We start from the raw sequence: 17,424 nt of genomic DNA, 5'->3' as shown, positions 1-17,424 counted from the left end.
CCATTTAGACTGAGGCTTTTTCAAAAGTAGTTCTTATACTGGAAAAATACCTTCTGTAATAAGAAGTAGTTTTTGTACATGTTTTATACCTGTTCACACTAGGACGTTGTTAAAACAAGGACCAAAGAACATCTTGAACTGAAGGTACTATCTGGCTATTGCATTGGGTTTTTTACAGTATATTCTTTTCCATGAGGCCTATTGAGTTGGCAAGACTGCTGTTTATGTATGACTGCAATGGAAATTTTACAGTAAATTCCAGCTTATATTTTGTACTGTGGCAGTCTGCATGTACCCTTGCAATAGTCTTGCTTTGTCATCGGTCTGATTTTCACAGTTGCGTTCAAGCTTAATGTTAGATTTTTCTGACCTCTAGAACATTATTATTCAACCTTATAATTGTATCAAGACAGCTTTTTTTTTTCCCATGGAATTATTTGAGCATCAAGAGTGTGTTTAGCACTCCATAGAACAAATTGGACACATTCCTTCTGCCATGAAAATCTTATCTAAAAATACACACATTTAAGGAGGACAGGGAGCCTGGCAGGAGTTGTTGTTAACAAATGAATAAAAAGTAAATGCTGTTCTCTAGGCAGTTGTATTTTTGAAGCTTTCTGTCGCTGATCCAAAGGCTTTTGCAGCCAATTTTTTTTTTCTCCTTTTAGATACATACAACTTGTGATTTCGTAGTCAGAAGCTGTGTTTGAAAATAAGTTTAAAGCAGTCTTTATGGTTTTTTAGATAGTTGTCTTATCCACAAGTGGTTTTCATTCTCTTCCTTCTTTCCTGCTCTGATTCCACTTTCAAATAGGTATACAATCCTCGTATCAGAGTGGAGTCTCTCTTGGTGACTGCGATTAGTAAAGCTTCCGCTCAACAGCGAGCTGGCCGAGCTGGTCGTACTAGACCAGGCAAGTGCTTCAGGCTTTATACGGAGAAGGCTTACAAAACTGAAATGCAGGTAAGATTACTTTTTTTAGATTGCATATGTAAGAACATCTGAAAGATAACAGGTAGTCGGGTGCCATGCTACCAGATGTAATCGGAATTTGAATGCTTGTGTAGTTCAACGTGTTTGGAAGAACAAGTGTCATGAATTTTCTTTTTTTTTCCCCTCCCACCCAGGACAACACATACCCTGAAATTTTGAGGTCTAACTTAGGATCTGTAGTATTGCAGCTCAAGAAGCTTGGTATAGATGATTTGGTGCACTTTGATTTTATGGATCCTCCAGGTAGTATCTATTTTCTATTTTATCTTGTCTACTGTGTTATGTTTTGTCTTCTGAAATCTTTATTTTAGTAAATGTTTTATATAACAACATGAGATAAATTCTTTTATGTTTTTTTTCACTGTTTTTATTGTAATCTGTAAGGAATGTCTTCTACTTATCCTGAAATTTAGTGCTCTGTGTCTTATCAAAACAAGCTTTTTATGTTTCTGTCTGCATAGCAGCTTTTAATCAAAACAAGGAATCTACTGAGTGCCCCTTACCTGCAGAGGATAAGGCAAAATTACGGGCATTAGAAAATTTATTACTTGATGAGGGTTTTTTACTTATCACCTTGATTACACATTCTAATTGTACATCAGTTAACAACTGTATGTAAATAAAATTGGCTAGTGTTTTTAAAGCTGAATACACCTTTTTGGCTCAAACCATAAAGTTAATATGCCTCTCCCTTCTAAGTGTGTTAAATGTTCATATATACTTTAAAAATAACTGGGTTATATTGCTAATGAAAATAGATCAGCCATATATAAATACATCAAAGTTGGTTGTTTTTTCCCCCTAAAATAAAAAATACAATTTATAATCTTTAAGCTTTTAAATAGCTCTACAGAACAATTGCATTCTTTGTGCTGTGTAGCATGTACAATAGCTTAGCAGGAAGGCTTTTGGATTTCCTTTTATTTTTCTTTGTGGGTGTAATACACACTCACTGTGAGGAATGCAGAGTTAAGAGAATGTGCTTACAGGTTCAAATCTGTAAAAGACTGTAGATATCTAAAGTTTACATGGCTGAGATCTTAGGACTGCATGAATCTATTTTGTATGGAACAAGGGAAAACGCATCAGTGGATTGGGTGGGATGTAGTATTACCATGATACGGAGTATTTCACAATGCCACTGCTGCCTGAATTTTGAAAAGCAGTAATCTTCAAATATTCAAGCTTTTGATCCAGTTAAAAGCTCTTCTAAATAAGTTATTTCTCCCTTACCCCCAGTTAATTCATGTCTAGATGTATGTAACTGAATTTGGTAATAATTTTGTGTTTGGAAGTCAGTTGAATGGAGAACAAAAAATAAGATAGCTTACATTAGTCTGTGCTTCCTCATTTTTTGCTTATTCAAAGCAGTTTGATTAATGTGCCTCCCTAAATGTTTTTTTTTTTTTTTTCTTTCAGCTCCTGAAACTCTGATGAGAGCCTTAGAGCTTTTGAATTATCTGGCTGCTTTAAATGATGATGGAGACTTGACTGAGTTGGGATCCATGATGGCTGAATTTCCATTGGACCCACAACTGGCTAAAATGGTTATTGCAAGTTGTGACTACAACTGTTCTAATGAGGTCCTATCTATTACTGCCATGTTGTCAGGTAATAGCAGGGAAAGAGATACTAAACAAAATGCAGATCTTCAGTTTGGGGAAAATTTGCGTTTTCCACATCAAAAACATAAACAATATAAATATTTCTAATCAAATTAGATTTTTTTTTTAAATGTCATAATCAATCATTATGGGTGTACATAGAGACCTTGAAGCTAATGAATAGTAGCGTTAGGAGATTACATGCATAAAATAGTCAAACAGTTTGCTCCTAACTTTAGTTAAATGTGTATATATTTGAGTTGGGGATGGGGGGTGGGGTGGAAATCAGGGTAGTGAAAGAGAACTTTCTTTTTAGGCTCGTAGTCAGGACCAGAAATGTTGACTCAACCACTCAGTTTTTAAGGCAGTGAAATCTATTTTGTATTGCGCATTCTTTTGCACTTTGGTAAATCCCAGTATTTCCAAAAGGATTACAGTATAATTTATACTAAATCATAAGCTTGTACATGAAATGATGATACGTTTTTAGTCATTAAGTGGCAAAGCTGAAGAACAGTTGTTTTAACTTTTAAAGGGAAGAAAGAAACTTTGGGGGAGGATGTATATTTATAAGAATTAATTTGTGTGCACAGCTGTACTTTGCTGCTGCGTTATGTGAATAGCACTGCATCGGAGCAGAGCTGCTTGTCGGGAGAGCTTGATGAGAGAAAAATGTTATCAAGCACGCCTTGTATTTCGTTTCCCAGTTATGTAGAACTGGCTTCATTTTATAGTTAGTAGTCATAGGACAAGCAGCAAGATTTAGTCTGTTATGAAAATGGGGATGTTCTTACTCATAACTACGCTTTCATCTTTTGAGTGTGCTATTTTACCTGGCTCTTCACAATGCAGGTGTACTGGTTACATGCTTAACTCGGTTGAATAGAGAAAAAAAAATGTTTTGGCTAAGTGTAAAACCTGTTTTTTCAGTTTAGTCTTACAATATATTCATATGAAAGTTTTTAAGAACAAGCTAAAATGTTTGTTGCAGAGTTATGATTGTTCAGACTCAGAGCAGATGGGCAGGGCAGAATCATAACAATTTTTTTCATTAAATGGTAGGCTTAATTGCGGAGGTGGTGGTAGGTTGGTGCCTGTCTTTCTCTTCCCTTCCCCCCTTTCCCCCCTATCTCTACTACAGAACAGTAAGTCTAGTATTTTTGTTTATGGTCTTCAACTGATTTGTCTTACTCCTTTTTCTATTTACCTTTTCCCAGACCAAGATACTTTTTTGTTTCGAGGCACAATTAATGTAATGATAAATAAGTTTTGGAAAAAAGAAAAAAAATAAAAGGGATTAATGTATGGGTTGTAACTAAAATTCTGCTCTTAAAAAACCCTCATAGTCCTAGTATTTGTAAGGACTATTTCACAAAGTAAGCACTTCTTTTTTTCAAGCCAGTGGCATGACTGTAAGTTATGGTGCCTTAAGTCCATATAAAGGTAAAGCTGTGGATAGAAATCCATGTATTAATAGTTCGGACTGAATGGAAAACTAGAAAAGAGCAGAGAACAGCATGGAATAAATAAATGAGCAGGCTAAATGATTGTACTTCATTTTATGAGCCATGGTGTCTTGCTGTGGGGTAGAAAGTGCTACTACTTATTCAAAACAGTGAGTTAAGCCAGTGATAGAATAACTTGAGATTTGCTTTTATTGGTCTGAGTTTGAAGTTAAAATACACTTTATATTATCTCTTTTTTTTGAAATGACCCAAAATACAGGGTGTTTATTTTGACCGTGCATTTCTATTTTCTTTAATGCATTGGTCTTTCTTGATTTCCTACTACGTGATTTTACTGTTGCAGTGTGTATTTTTTTTTCTCAAGTTCTGTCCAGTATTCAACTCAATATATTTTTGAATGTAGTGTTTTGGGGCTTTTATGGGAATTTAAGAATAAAATTCAGTAAAACCGCATAACACGCCATGAAAAGGCCCTCATCTGTTAGGGACAGATGAGATGCAAAGAGGTGTTCTCCTGAGATTGGTGGGCTTCAGTTATGAGAAAGCTAATGTAGTTGGAAAAAGATAAAAGATTTGTAGCATCTTACCTAGCATTAATTTTATTGAAATTTAACTACTTAAAAATTACATCCACTTAAAAAACAAAACTGATTTTTTTTTTCCTCTTGTAGATCTCTATAAAGTAAAGTTCTCTTTTAACTACCTTCAGCATCTTGTGAATTGGTATTGATATTACAAACCTAGAAGAATGTTGACAGACCATGAATTAAGTTGGCTGCGATACTATTTGTGGTCTTCGGTAGTCTGTATTTGGAAAGGGAATATTAAAACACTATTTTTGGATTCAAGTCAGTCTGAGTCAGATTTATGTAAGAGAATATAATGATAAAGATCATCACATTGCAATTTTTTAATTTCTTTTTTATTTCAAGTAGTGCCAAAGGACGGTTTAACCTTCCACCACTACCGCTACCATCACAACATTTAGACTTATTAATACCGTCATTCACATGTTTGTGTATACCAGTGCTGATAACAATACCATCTGGGGAAGAGGACTTGACTTTACCAGTGCATTCTGTCTAGTAGCAGACTTGTGATAAAACTCGGGTTTATTTAGACTGTGCTAGTGCAGTACGTTTTCAGAACTATCTTCTTCACTCTGTCCATAGAGGCTTTCTGAGAAAGCAAATTTGCAAATAAAGTGTTTTGTTACATGGGGTACTAGCTCCTGGTAGAGCTATCAGCACTGGGTCTTGAACTAAGATCTGTTTAGCCTTACAGTATACATAGGCAATCTTGATGGCCTTCAGACTAGAGATTTTGATGCATTCATATAGTTCTATTAAAATAATCAGGTACTTTGTAGCTTTGAAACCCTCTTGTCTTACAGATGTGGTTAGGTGTTGATGTACCAAATCAAGGTAGTAAACAGTCCAAGATGCAGTTGGAGGCCATCCTGCCCTGCCCTATGCTCTGTGAACTGACCTAGCTAGGCCTTGTTCCTCTATCTGTGAATGCGTGACTCATCGATATGGGCGTTTGTGTTGGGCCCATACCAACCTTGTTTAGTCCCACAGTGTTTTGTTCGCCCCACGGAAGCAAAGAAAGCAGCAGATGAAGCCAAGATGAGGTTTGCCCACATAGATGGAGATCATTTGACGTTGCTGAATGTCTACCATGCTTTCAAACAAAGTAAGTGTTTACCTGTTCTAGCAAAATTACTTGTAATAATGCTTTGTGCTGCCAGCTTTCATTCCTGGGTTCCAAAGACAGTTGAAGTGATTGGGCTTGTTTTTTGAGACATTCTATTATAATCTTAATTTTGTGTTGTTTTTTTTTCTTTTCCCTAAAGTATGTAAAAGAGATGTTTAAGGACTGCTTTCCCTTTAGGGGGGAAACAAAAACAAAAAACTAGCTAAAAGATCATGTAATAAACTGAGTATGGAATCAAGCCAGGCTTTTAAATCAATGCTGGGTAACCTTGGACAGAAGGAAGTAAGCCTTCCTATAATTAAGAAATATTGGAAGTTTGTTATCTGACATTAATTATAGAAAAATCTGCATAATTGCTTAGTAATTTTTCAGGGAGAGCAGTGCAGAAAATACTCTGAATTTGGAGAAGGATATGTTCCTAGAACCAAAACCTTTCTAATCCTAACTTTTTAATATAGTTAGGAATTCTGTAATAAGGCCTTGGGATGGGTTGAGAGGCAAAGGCGTGATGCATCAACAAGAAGTAACTTAGAGCCATAGGATAGATTTGTCGTTTACCTCATTTATGTGTATGGATTTTAGGGAAAATGTACTGTCTTCCTCAGCATAGCTGAATTATATTTTAGCTTGAAAAAGATGGGAATGAACAGGTGAAGCTAGGACTTCTCTTGAAAAATGACTACATAAGTGGCAAACTTTTTTAACAGTGACTTATCCTGGTGATAAGTAAAAAGATTACTCTGAGCTGCCAACCAGGTTAAATTAGGTGCTCCAGTTGCATTTTCCTGTAAGCAAACAAAAAAGCAACAGTCTTTTACCCTGAGTAAAAAAAACGCGCAACTCGGTGCCCCTTTCTGTTGCAGCTTTGATCGAGAAATTTTCCATTGAAACGTTCTAACACTCTATAATGTGGCAATCCAAAATAAGGGTATATTCAGAGTAAGAGTCCAAACAAAAGTATTAAAAACTGCTTAAAACAATAGCTGAGAAGCTTCTACTAAATACTTGAGAACCGGAGACATCTGTTGCTTGTGTTTTCTGTTAGCTTTTTAGTTTAGGATCCAGTATGTCTTGCAGATCTTTTGTGCGTGCACATTTCTGGAAGCTGCTGCTTTCATGCTGAGGCTACTGCGGGTTGGAATTATTTGTAGGATAACCTTTTGTTCAGTTCCACTGGGAAATTGAGTAGAATTTCTGGGATTCAGTATCAGAAGACAAAATGGTGCTCCTCTTTCTATCTAGAACAATATAAAACAGTTCTGGGTCCTCTAAAACGCACAGTTCAAATGGCACAGAACATAACATGCTATGGTACTTCAATTATGATTCTACTGTACAGTGTACAAGAGCCTTAGCACTCATAATTTATTATAAATATATTCTGTAAGATAAAATGCAGAAATAACTTAACCTTTCCTCTGATTACATAATCATCCTTTTTTTAAGTGGAAATTAAGAATAGTCTCTGTACAAGAGATACTTTAAGTCTTAAATTTTCTTATGGCTAGGTTTGTTGGATTATTAAACTGACAAATATTAGAAGAGAATCACTTTAAAAGTAACAGAATTGGTAGGGACATCTGGGTTTCTTGATGTTAAACATGCAGGGTTTTATCCTAACAGAATGGCCTAGGCTTGCTGTCTTAACAGACTTCTCATTAGAGCTATCAACAGTAGAAACAGTCACTTAAGAGTACTGAGTGCCGTTACTGACGCTGTATTTTACAGGTCCCTTACATTTACTCAAACTGCTGTGAGGTGCATCCCACTTCAATATTAGAGAAGTCTGTTTGTATAGCTCTTAACTGTTGTTACTTGAAGGCTTAATTTAAGGAGGATTTGGTTTCTCAAATACAACATAATTATGTACAGTCTTCTTGTGTGTTCACTGCACGCTACATTAAAGATTGTGCAGTGTTCTTTATGTTCAGTTATGTTTTATACTGCAGGTTTGGAAGACTTTTCTAGTTGCAGGATGTGTTTGTTTTGTTTTTTTTAACTGTGTGAAATTTATTGGTGTGGTATCTCAGCAAAACATCACTGATTGTGTGTATATTCTTCTGTTGGTGAGGGTAAAAAAGCTAATTTTCTCTTGCCCTGACCACAGTGCTTCCTGAATAGAAAACAACTATTTATCTAATGCAAGAAATCAACTGATTAAACTAAGAGCTGTTGTCATTTATAAAAGTTTATGGATGTTTTTTCTGGTTCATCTGACTGATCAATTGGTTAGTTGCTGTTTTATTTACTTGTTCTAATTGGACGAAATAATCATTTTTGATTCATGTTTTTAATGTTGCAGATCATGAGTCGGTTCAGTGGTGTTATGACAACTTCATTAACTACAGGTCCCTGATGTCTGCAGACAATGTACGCCAACAGCTGTCACGAATCATGGATAGATTTAATTTGCCTCGTAGAAGCACAGACTTTACCAGCCGAGACTATTATATCAACATAAGAAAGGCATTAGTTACTGGTTATTTCATGCAGGTATGTGTGTGTTCCTGTAAGGAATGTAGTTCAGTGTTCATGTGACTTCTAATGTTAGTATCGTTGTTATAACTTATCAAAACTTTATGCATGTTACTTAAATTATATATGGCTAACTATATTACCACTTAGTCTTTGTCAGGTTGTTTGGTTATTACTCTAGTACATTCTTTAGTCAAATCTTATTTGGAAGAGAAGTTGTAGGTGATCTTCTAGTGTCAAAATACTGTTTCTGGCATAACCAGTCAGGAATTGACCACTAACTTCTGAATAGCCAAGGAAGTAACTTCATTACAACATTTCAAAGTAACTGCAGAACATGTAGTTTTTAAATTTATTTGTCATTTGATACAAACAGGAGAAGTATAGTTGTATATAAAGTATATGTAAACCTTACAGAAGGAGAATATTTTCTTTTGCATACTTTTTCCATGTTTATATTTCACTTTTAAATTATGTGAGTCACAAGTACTGGAGTACTGGCACAGGTCACTAATCTCAAGTATGCTGTTGGTAACTCCTTTACCTCTTGAAGCAGGATGGTGTGGCAGCCAGTCTCCACTGCTACCTCCTGGATGCTCTGCGTTTCATGTTGAGTATGCTTCCAAGCTAGAATGCAGGCTGTGGCTTATTCTTTTGTTGTGGTTTTTTTTTTCTTTTTGTTATTTTTTGGCATAGTCTCTTTGTGCTATCTTTTTTCTCTTCAGCATTCATCCCTGGGCCTAGAAGAGACCCTCTGGCTCTTGTAGACCCAGGGGTACAGAACCTTTAGTGGGAGTGAATCTTCATCCTCATTGACTCTGGAATGTCGTGATAATGTTTTTCCCAGCAAACGTGTTCTGACACATCTCAGCAATGTCTCTGCTAGAGCCTAACATCTCACTTCTGGAGAGCACAACCTTGTTATCCTTAAGAGGCTGACCAGAGCCCAGGGCACTTCCTAATTTTTCACTTGAGCTGTACTCCAGTGATATTTGAGCACAGAAACTTGCCAGTTGTAAAGGGAACCATTGATCAGTGCTGTGCAGCTTAGAATGGCAAGCAGCTTGACAGGCACGCACTTACCACATCCTGACTGGGGCACACACTTGGGTACCGTGTATATTTAAACTCCCCTCCAAGGGAACAGTGCCTTTCCCAGGGCTAAGGCAGCCAGCTAGTCTGTAGCGAAACGTGTTTCTGGATTTTCAGAATACAGGAATATCAATGCCAGCAACTGCATTTCACTGTAATGCAAGTGGAAGATTAAGGCTGTTAGCTGCTTTTAAATATTGAAACGGTTCTAAAGACTGGCTTGCTGTAACCCTTGCCGCAAGGCCAAGCACGCTAGTCGCTCTGTTCAGTCCTTGCTTTGGGGACGTTTTTTCTTCATCTTTCTTGGAGGACGCTTTAGTACACATTCCCACCTACACCTTTAACTCTGTTGGGCCCCAGCTGGCTGAGGCAGGTCTGATTGCCACAGTTGCGCTTTTGTTGGGCAGAGTACCCTATGGCTTCCTTCATTTGCCTGGACCTATAGGACGTCGTGCCCTTGGAAGTTTGTGTGCTGTCAGTTTGGTTAATGTTACTCAGCATGAAACTCTTCCTCTAAGAGATGTCTTCCTGCTGTGGATGTGGAACTGCACTGTTGGTGTAGATTGCTTTTTGGTCTCTACTGCTCAGGAATTGGAGATCTGACTTTGTATTTTTGCTGTGACTGGAGTAGTTGGCTCACAGAGATGAAAAAGAAAGCCTTTCCGTAAGTCTCGTCAGGCTTCCATGGTCAATAGGTTGTTTAGCACCCTGTCGCCCAAAATGCGGAATTGAACTTTTGGGCTGAATCAAGAGACAGTTATGGCAGGCCTGTTTGAAGGCATTTGGAGATGAAGCTATTTCTCTTCTCCTTCTAATAGTTTCTCTTCTCCTTTGTTGTGTTTGAGTCAGTTTTGAGTTTCTTTCACTCTTTAACCTCCATGATAGTGTGATACCTGTTTCACCTTGACTCTGAACCTTCTCTCATGAATTCCGTGTTGCTTTGAGTCACTTTCAGTAGAAAACTTACAAATACTTATAAAAACTTATAAATACTCAAAAGAGATGTTAGTTACCAGTAGCTGAAGTGCTTAATGTAGTCTGTATGCACACTGTATTCTGTCGAAGCAGTTTTTCAGGCTCTGGCATTTGGGGACTCTTGTTCAGAAAACCTGAGTAATGAAATGCATACATCATTCTTTGTCGTCTTATACCGAACATACATGGAATTCCAAATCTGAGCACTTGCAAAGTGTATGCATGTAATGTAGATAGTCTCTGCATGTCAAGCGCTAAGGTCTATGGGCAATACATAGCAGAAGTTGATTTTTTCAAACTCTTTAAAAATGCAGTGTGAAGTGGAAAAAACTGTAGCAGCCACAGTTCTAAAATATTTCTCATTGACTGCATTGTTTTCTACTTTGCTAAGCCTAGTGTCCTAAAAACAATCATAAAATTTTACAGTAGAAATTTCTGTACTAATAAAGACCTGTGGTTGGTCGATGTCAGTGCAGGCCTGTATTAACTATTGAAGTAGTACTAATTATGTAATTAGTAATAAGTACTGTGAATTTGCCTGCCTTCAGTTGTGTGTCAGTGACTGATAAACGTAGAATTTCTGCTGGTAACAAATCATCTTTTTACCCTTCATATTTAAATAAAAATTTGAATTCTAGTAAATCTGCCATAGACAATCAAAAGGGAATAGTAAAATAGTTTAAAACTGCCAACAATTCTGTGTGTAGAAGAACTTCTGGAAGGATAGATGTTGACAAGAAGTGAAGTGTCTTATAATATCTTTGTGCTATGTCCCTGGTTTCTTCTAGTTTTTATAACGGAAGACTTCTTTACTTTTTTCAGTGACTGTTTCTGTATGACCCATTAGAATATGTGAAGTATATATAAAATAGAGCAAGAGTGATGCTTGCAAAATCACTAAGAAACTGCTCATTGAAAATAAAATACATCAGAGAAATACTGATTTCTCACTACTTTAGTGCTAGACGTATCCTGTCTTAAGAAGTGAGAGGGACTGGGAAATTGTACAACTTAAACACAATTGGAATTTGGCATAGGTATAGATGATTATTTGCTCAACAGAAGTAGAAAAAACTAAGCTTATCACTTGTAAAGTGTTAATAGATGTGTAGCTGAAATAACTGTATGATAAAGACTAAGCAAAAATTATTATACTACAGGAAGTTAGCTAAGGAAACTGTTGAATTGGAAAAGACAAGCAAATGCCAAACTATCTTAAAGATGAGTCATTTTCCTCAGCAATTTTTTTTTGAGACTGATATTACCAGTTGTCCTGAACTGAGGTTTTTATCATTGTATTTCCACTCTACTAGTGAAGGCAGAACAAGAATTGGTAGTTGAAAATTTAAGTCAGAATGTAAAGGTGGAAAATACTACAGTATGTGGTAGAGCCACCACTGTCTTGTGGTGTCTTTTTTGGAAGATGTGGCTTGGTCAAACACAGCATATATGAGGGTCACTACAGAGGATGAAATTAAATGGCCTGTGCTATACAGGAAGTTAGATGTCAGATGATTAGACTACTAATTAAAATCTCATTGTTGCTGCTACGCAGTCTTTGATTTGTGTATAGAATAATACATATGTTGAAGTCTTTACAGAATCGGGCTCCTACAAGAATACGATGGTAATAAAATAAACCTATGACACGAAGGTCGTCACCAGTGCATTTAATGGTATTCGTTTTGCCTTTTAGGAATGCAGAAGAACAGTTTAAAACTTTGTAATAGCTTCAGAAACCGTTGCGTGCTCTGCAAGCAGAAATTGCAGAAACCCAAGCAACTGACACTGCTCTTTTGGTGCATGCTAGCATTCTTTTTTCTAAAAGACAGACAAGAAAGAATAATTTCTCTCAACTGTCTGTCAAGACTAGCATGACAGAATTTGTAGCCTTAAATCTATAAAAAGGTTGGATCTTGTGATACTGGTCCTGCTTTTGCCCTTTTATAAGTGCATTTGTATGTAGTGTCTGACACGCGTGACTAAAGACCCCTGGTTGGGGCCTCCAGGTTCAATTATGTGATAGATAATAAATAAGCACAAGCACACTTAAAATTTCAGAGGAGAGTGTGTCATTCTTAATAAAATTGTGACATCTTTGAAACCTCTATTACTAGAACTTAAACTAAACCCTTTTCCTATGGTGGCATGTGCTATAGTGGCCACTGTTCCCATGTGAGTTTGTCTCTAAATTATGATTATAATTGTCTCTAAAACATCAGCAGGTGGGCTTTGGTGGTCTGCAGAGTAACCTGTGGCAGAGATGCGTGGGCTGGCTTGGCTCTTCCTGATCCTTTTAGTCATGTCTGTGTAGCTCCTTATGTTGTGTAGTCAATAGTGTTAATAGCTTTTTCCTCCATTTGCAGCCCCCTTCTTTGTTCAGGTAGCCTAACTCACAAATGTTTTATACTGATACATGACAGATTCCTTGATCTCAAGGTTAAAGTATGTTTCCTAGTATCTTGCTTACTACCATTACTCACTGAAAAATGAACCTGTTTCATAGATGTGCTTTGTATGATTCTGTGGTTTCTCCGGAAGCTCATGCTTTTTTGCTCTGAAAAACATGACAGATCACAGAGTGGTTGAGTTGGAAGGGTCCTCTGGAGGACATCTGGCCCTGCCACCACGACGTTGTATTTCACAGGCACTGGAATTGGTTGTATGCCAGGGGTTCAAAGGAGCATAAGTGTATATGCTGCCTCCCGTGTGTCCCTCTTCACTCCCTTATGTCAGCCTTGGTGCTTGCCTGTGCCCATTGTAAATTCTTTGAGCACAGTGATCTGGCAGGCCGCTTACACCAACAGAGAAGAAGCAGATTTGGCTGTGTCAGCTCTGCTGAAACTGCTTGGGCCAGGAGGGAGCAGGAAAACCTAGTAGCTGACTGTTAGCTCATTGCTGCTTGCTGTGGAGCCATTGCTTCTCTGTGCATATTTTGTGATAGAGTGTTGCCATTACTGAACCTGAAATTCTTTACCAATCTGTTTGCTAAGAAGCATAGAAACCTCAAAATAGGATAAGTAGCTGGATGTTAGCTCAGGTTCTGCCATGTGTTATAGGAAGAACAGAAACAGATAAAGCATCCAAATATTTTTGTATGCATGCTTTACTTTTGATCTGAAAAATGAAATTGATGTAAAAAAAACAACCCCACCACCAAAATATCCTTTGAAAAAACCAAAGAAACCAAAACAAACATAATCCCGCAGCAACATATGTGCTGTGGTTGTGCAAGGTCTGTGACAGATGAGTGTCTAGTCTAGTCTGGTTTGCAGCTATACTGCTATTTAATTTTGTAAATGTTGGATTGAGTTGGATGAAATTAAGCCTAAATCATTACAGACAACACACTGTTAATCTCCACTTTAAAAAGCCTCTGTTGGCTCCCCAGACTTGAAATAAAGTAGTAGTGTAATTTCTAAAATCTTGGTTGAAAATATTTGCAGACTGTTGAAATACTTTGTTCCACTCCTAAAACATGTTCTGGATATTAACGTCATAAAATATAAAAGGGAAGCCCACTCAAAATAAGTGATTTGTTACTGAAGAGGTATTCTGAAAATGTGAGGTAGCTATTGCTTTAGAAGTCCTGGGATTTTAATCTAATAGATGGAATTGATCTTTGACTAGGCAAAAAAAAAAAGAAAAAGATAAAGGTGAGATATACCTAGGAATGAAAAAAAAAAAAAACCCAAAACAAACCAACAAGGAAGTATGTAGTGTATAATAAAGGAAAGCAGCTAACGATGATGTGATTAAAAATGTGTCTTTCAGACATTGTCCATCCTGCTTAATCTTTTTTGCAGTATTTTTCTGTGTGTATATATTTGTAATGAAGTAAGTACTGAGGTCATCTTGAATTACCAGTATCAAAAGGTTAATTTTAGTTACCTGTTCTGTTAGATTACCTGTTCTTATAGACGGTATCCTTCTAAGGATAACTGTCTGCTTTACCAAATCTTAATGAGGTAGATATCAGAGCATCTCAGTGAGGTAGGCATTATTCCCTTTCATAGAGCAAGAAGCTTGGTCAGAGAGAGGTTAATTGATTTTTACCAAGGTCACAGCAGAAGCGTGTTGCTGAACCTACGTTTTCCAGCTCTGAAGCTCGTGCTGTAACAAGACTGTTCTTATTTCTGACATACTAAACTTCCCATTCTTACTGGACCGACATATTTTTTTTCCAGGCCTGCTATGTGAGAGGATTTGCAGAATAATATGTGCATTGGTAAAATTACTGCTGAAACACTGCACTAATACAAACTTGAGAGGATGATAACGTTGTGGCTTACCGGTCTCACAGTAGCTACTGCAGTGAAGTGCTTGAAGCAGGTGTCTGTAGTAGACCACCGTTGACTTTGTTGATGTTACAGACCTGTCCAATAGATATTCCCTTCCAGTACCTTCTGTTTGCATTGCTTTTGTTCTAATAATGATTCTTCTCTTTGGGGTGACAACTATTTTTATATGTCTCTGGAATTGTATATTGGAATATACATTTACCATGGCAGTTAGCAAAACATCTGGCATCTTGATTGTGTCTATAAAAAAACCTGAATAGTTGAAGTGGCCAAGTCATGTACCAAATTTAGATGAGGTTTGAAAGTTGGGATGGTATATTTTGCATAAAACACTTAACAGTCAGCTTAAAATTGCTTAATTTAAAAATTGCTTGTGGTAATGAAATAATGTCTTTTTACTTAGGTGGCACATTTGGAACGAACAGGGCATTACTTAACAGTAAAAGATAACCAGGTGGTGCAGTTGCATCCCTCCACTGTTCTTGATCATAAACCGGAATGGGTGCTCTATAATGAGTTTGTCCTTACAACAAAGAATTACATCCGGACATGTACAGACATCAAGCCAGAATGGTAAGCCAAAAGTCTTAACACTGTTGTGACCTACTGTAAAGCTCTTGTTTCTCTTTTTCCTTTTTTAAATTGAGATGATTCCTTTCACTTCTCCTGAAGCTAATATTACTGCAGTGGTTCGGGTGACGGCAATGGCATGGACTTGAGGTCTTGTAGACAACTAAAGGTTTTCTTTGTGGGTACTTGTTTCTGTTTGTGGGAGTTGCGTGTAAAACTGGGATGCCCAGGCTCTGTATGCAGTGCGCAGAGAAGATCCTTGACTTAAAACCAGTTGCTTTAGTAAGCCTGTTGGGAAGGAGCAGCTTGGAGATGCTAGGCTTGGGGATATGTCCTAGCACCCACTCGTGTAGCTAAGTTAAGAGATACTGGTAGATCCCTCTGTTCTCAAGCTCTCTTGGCAGTAGGTGTCTGTAACTTTTTTGAAGGATCTGAACAGGGACTCAGTGCTTTCTTAAAATATGAAGGAAAGAGGTGGTAATACTGGTACAACCTGCTATGTCTTAACATTTATTAGTCAGTAGAGTGCAGATCAATTTGGTTAGAGGCCTGATCCTCAGCGGACAAGCAGAGATCTGCATCGTCTTGCCCATCTTTAAGGTTGTACTTAGACTGCTAAGTTGTAAGCTCTGGGGATGTGGGAGGCTCTTCGACTGTTGTTGAAACTGTGCTGTTACGCAGAAAGAGTTTAGAGATTCGTAAGCCAGAAAACATAGCATGTGTACATTATTCCATAGTATTCTAATGGAAAATATGTGTTTGAATCCTTCCTCAGAAATCTTCTTCTGAACAAGCTGTGTATTGCCTAAAGCAGGATCCTAGGGCCTTGGTTGTGTTTTTGAGCTTCAAACAGCTAAGGCTGAACTGTACTCCTGCACAAACTGATTTTTAGGTGGGCTTCTGTGGCTTGTGGTCTTTGACATTAAGCAGCAGGTCTGACTGTGGGCTGCTGTGGCGTGTCCTGAAGCAGCAGTGCGGGTCTGTCAGGGACGTGGGGTTGAATGGGAGCGTCTCCCTAGACTAGTGAGGACTTTTTTGCTTTGGACTTGGGCGCTCGCACAGGATGGAACTGAGATGTAAATGTGTGCGCGTGTGTGTAAACTTTCATTAATCTTAGAATCGCAGAATGAGCTGAAAATAAGGGATAATCCTTTTTTCCCTAAGTTGCAGAATTTCTGTAGGATGCATCTTAAAGTTTGAGTATTAGTAACGAACTTCTCCTTTTTTGACAGGCTGGTGAAAATTGCCCCTCAATATTATGACATGAGCAATTTTCCACAGTGTGAAGCAAAGAGACAGTTGGATCGCATCATTGCCAAACTTCAGTCCAAGGAATACTCACAGTACTGAATTTATGCTTTGAACTGAAGTTATTCAGAGGACAGCTTTAAGAGATGAAAGGATTCAAAGTTCAAGTTGTGCTCTTCACTTTGGTTCAATAATGGCCTTTATTTGAAAGCTTTTTAATTTTTCTTTACAGTAAATATTCCATTCTGATTTCATAAATTAAACATTTATGCCTCCCTTTTGTGTTGACACTGTAGCTCATACTGGAAAAGCTGATCAATGTTTTGCAGTTTATTGAAAGTAGTTCTATATATAACAATGTTATAAGCATTTCTTTAGAAATGGTTGAAAATGCTTCTAAAAATGTGATTATCGACCATGGTATGCATGATCGTTGTAATTGTTGACATTCCTTTTAGAAGTTGTGAAATGTTACAACTTGTGCTTATGTAGACACAATCTTCGGCTTCAGTACAAAGGTACTGACTTCAATAAAGTCTATTTATACTAATTTTGTGCCACAGTATGTCAGTATTTCTATTGTTTTGATCAAAACATGAGAAGCCATTTAGTCTCCCGTTTAAACTGCTGTTTATTGACATGGCAGTAGTTTAATATTTTAATATTAAAAGTGCGGATGCTTAAGCAGCACAATTATGGTGACATCAGTATAATACATACAATGTCGATCCCTTGCAAAGTTGTTTGAATTATGTAGGAAGTTGTTTTAAAAATGAAATGCATGCAGAATTTTTTTGGAGAATGCTTTCTTCAAACATACTCCTAGATATTTCTTGGACAGAACTGTAGTAATATGTCCTGTAAAGTGAAGTGTCTGTGGCCAGTTAGAAATTACCCTGCTGGGCAATGTTCAGGTGCAGCGTAAGATCAACACAAATAATGCCATAAGTGACACTGTAGGTAAAATTACACTGCACCATTGT

The 17,424-nt window shown here is 37.3% G+C and overlaps 1 protein-coding gene across 1 annotated transcript in view; it reads left to right on the top strand.

Annotated features, from left to right (window-relative positions):
• The window catches only part of DHX15 (DEAH-box helicase 15), a 47,541-nt gene extending 30,550 nt beyond the window's left edge, over positions 1-16,991 (top strand). The window contains exons 8-14 of the mRNA XM_074587723.1: positions 815-964; positions 1,129-1,237; positions 2,414-2,605; positions 5,637-5,759; positions 8,083-8,273; positions 15,027-15,196; positions 16,426-16,991. Of these exons, the coding sequence (XP_074443824.1) occupies positions 815-964; positions 1,129-1,237; positions 2,414-2,605; positions 5,637-5,759; positions 8,083-8,273; positions 15,027-15,196; positions 16,426-16,543 (1,053 nt within the window). The 3' untranslated portion in view covers positions 16,544-16,991. The remainder of the gene's footprint in view (positions 1-814; positions 965-1,128; positions 1,238-2,413; positions 2,606-5,636; positions 5,760-8,082; positions 8,274-15,026; positions 15,197-16,425) is intronic.
• The last annotated feature ends 433 nt before the right edge of the window (positions 16,992-17,424 follow it).

Source organism: Larus michahellis, chromosome 5 (assembly GCF_964199755.1).
Source record: "Larus michahellis chromosome 5, bLarMic1.1, whole genome shotgun sequence".
In the NCBI taxonomy this organism is placed as follows: domain Eukaryota; kingdom Metazoa; phylum Chordata; class Aves; order Charadriiformes; family Laridae; genus Larus; species Larus michahellis.
Note: the sequence above shows the minus strand (reverse complement) of the source record. Positions and strands in the feature narration are given on the sequence as shown.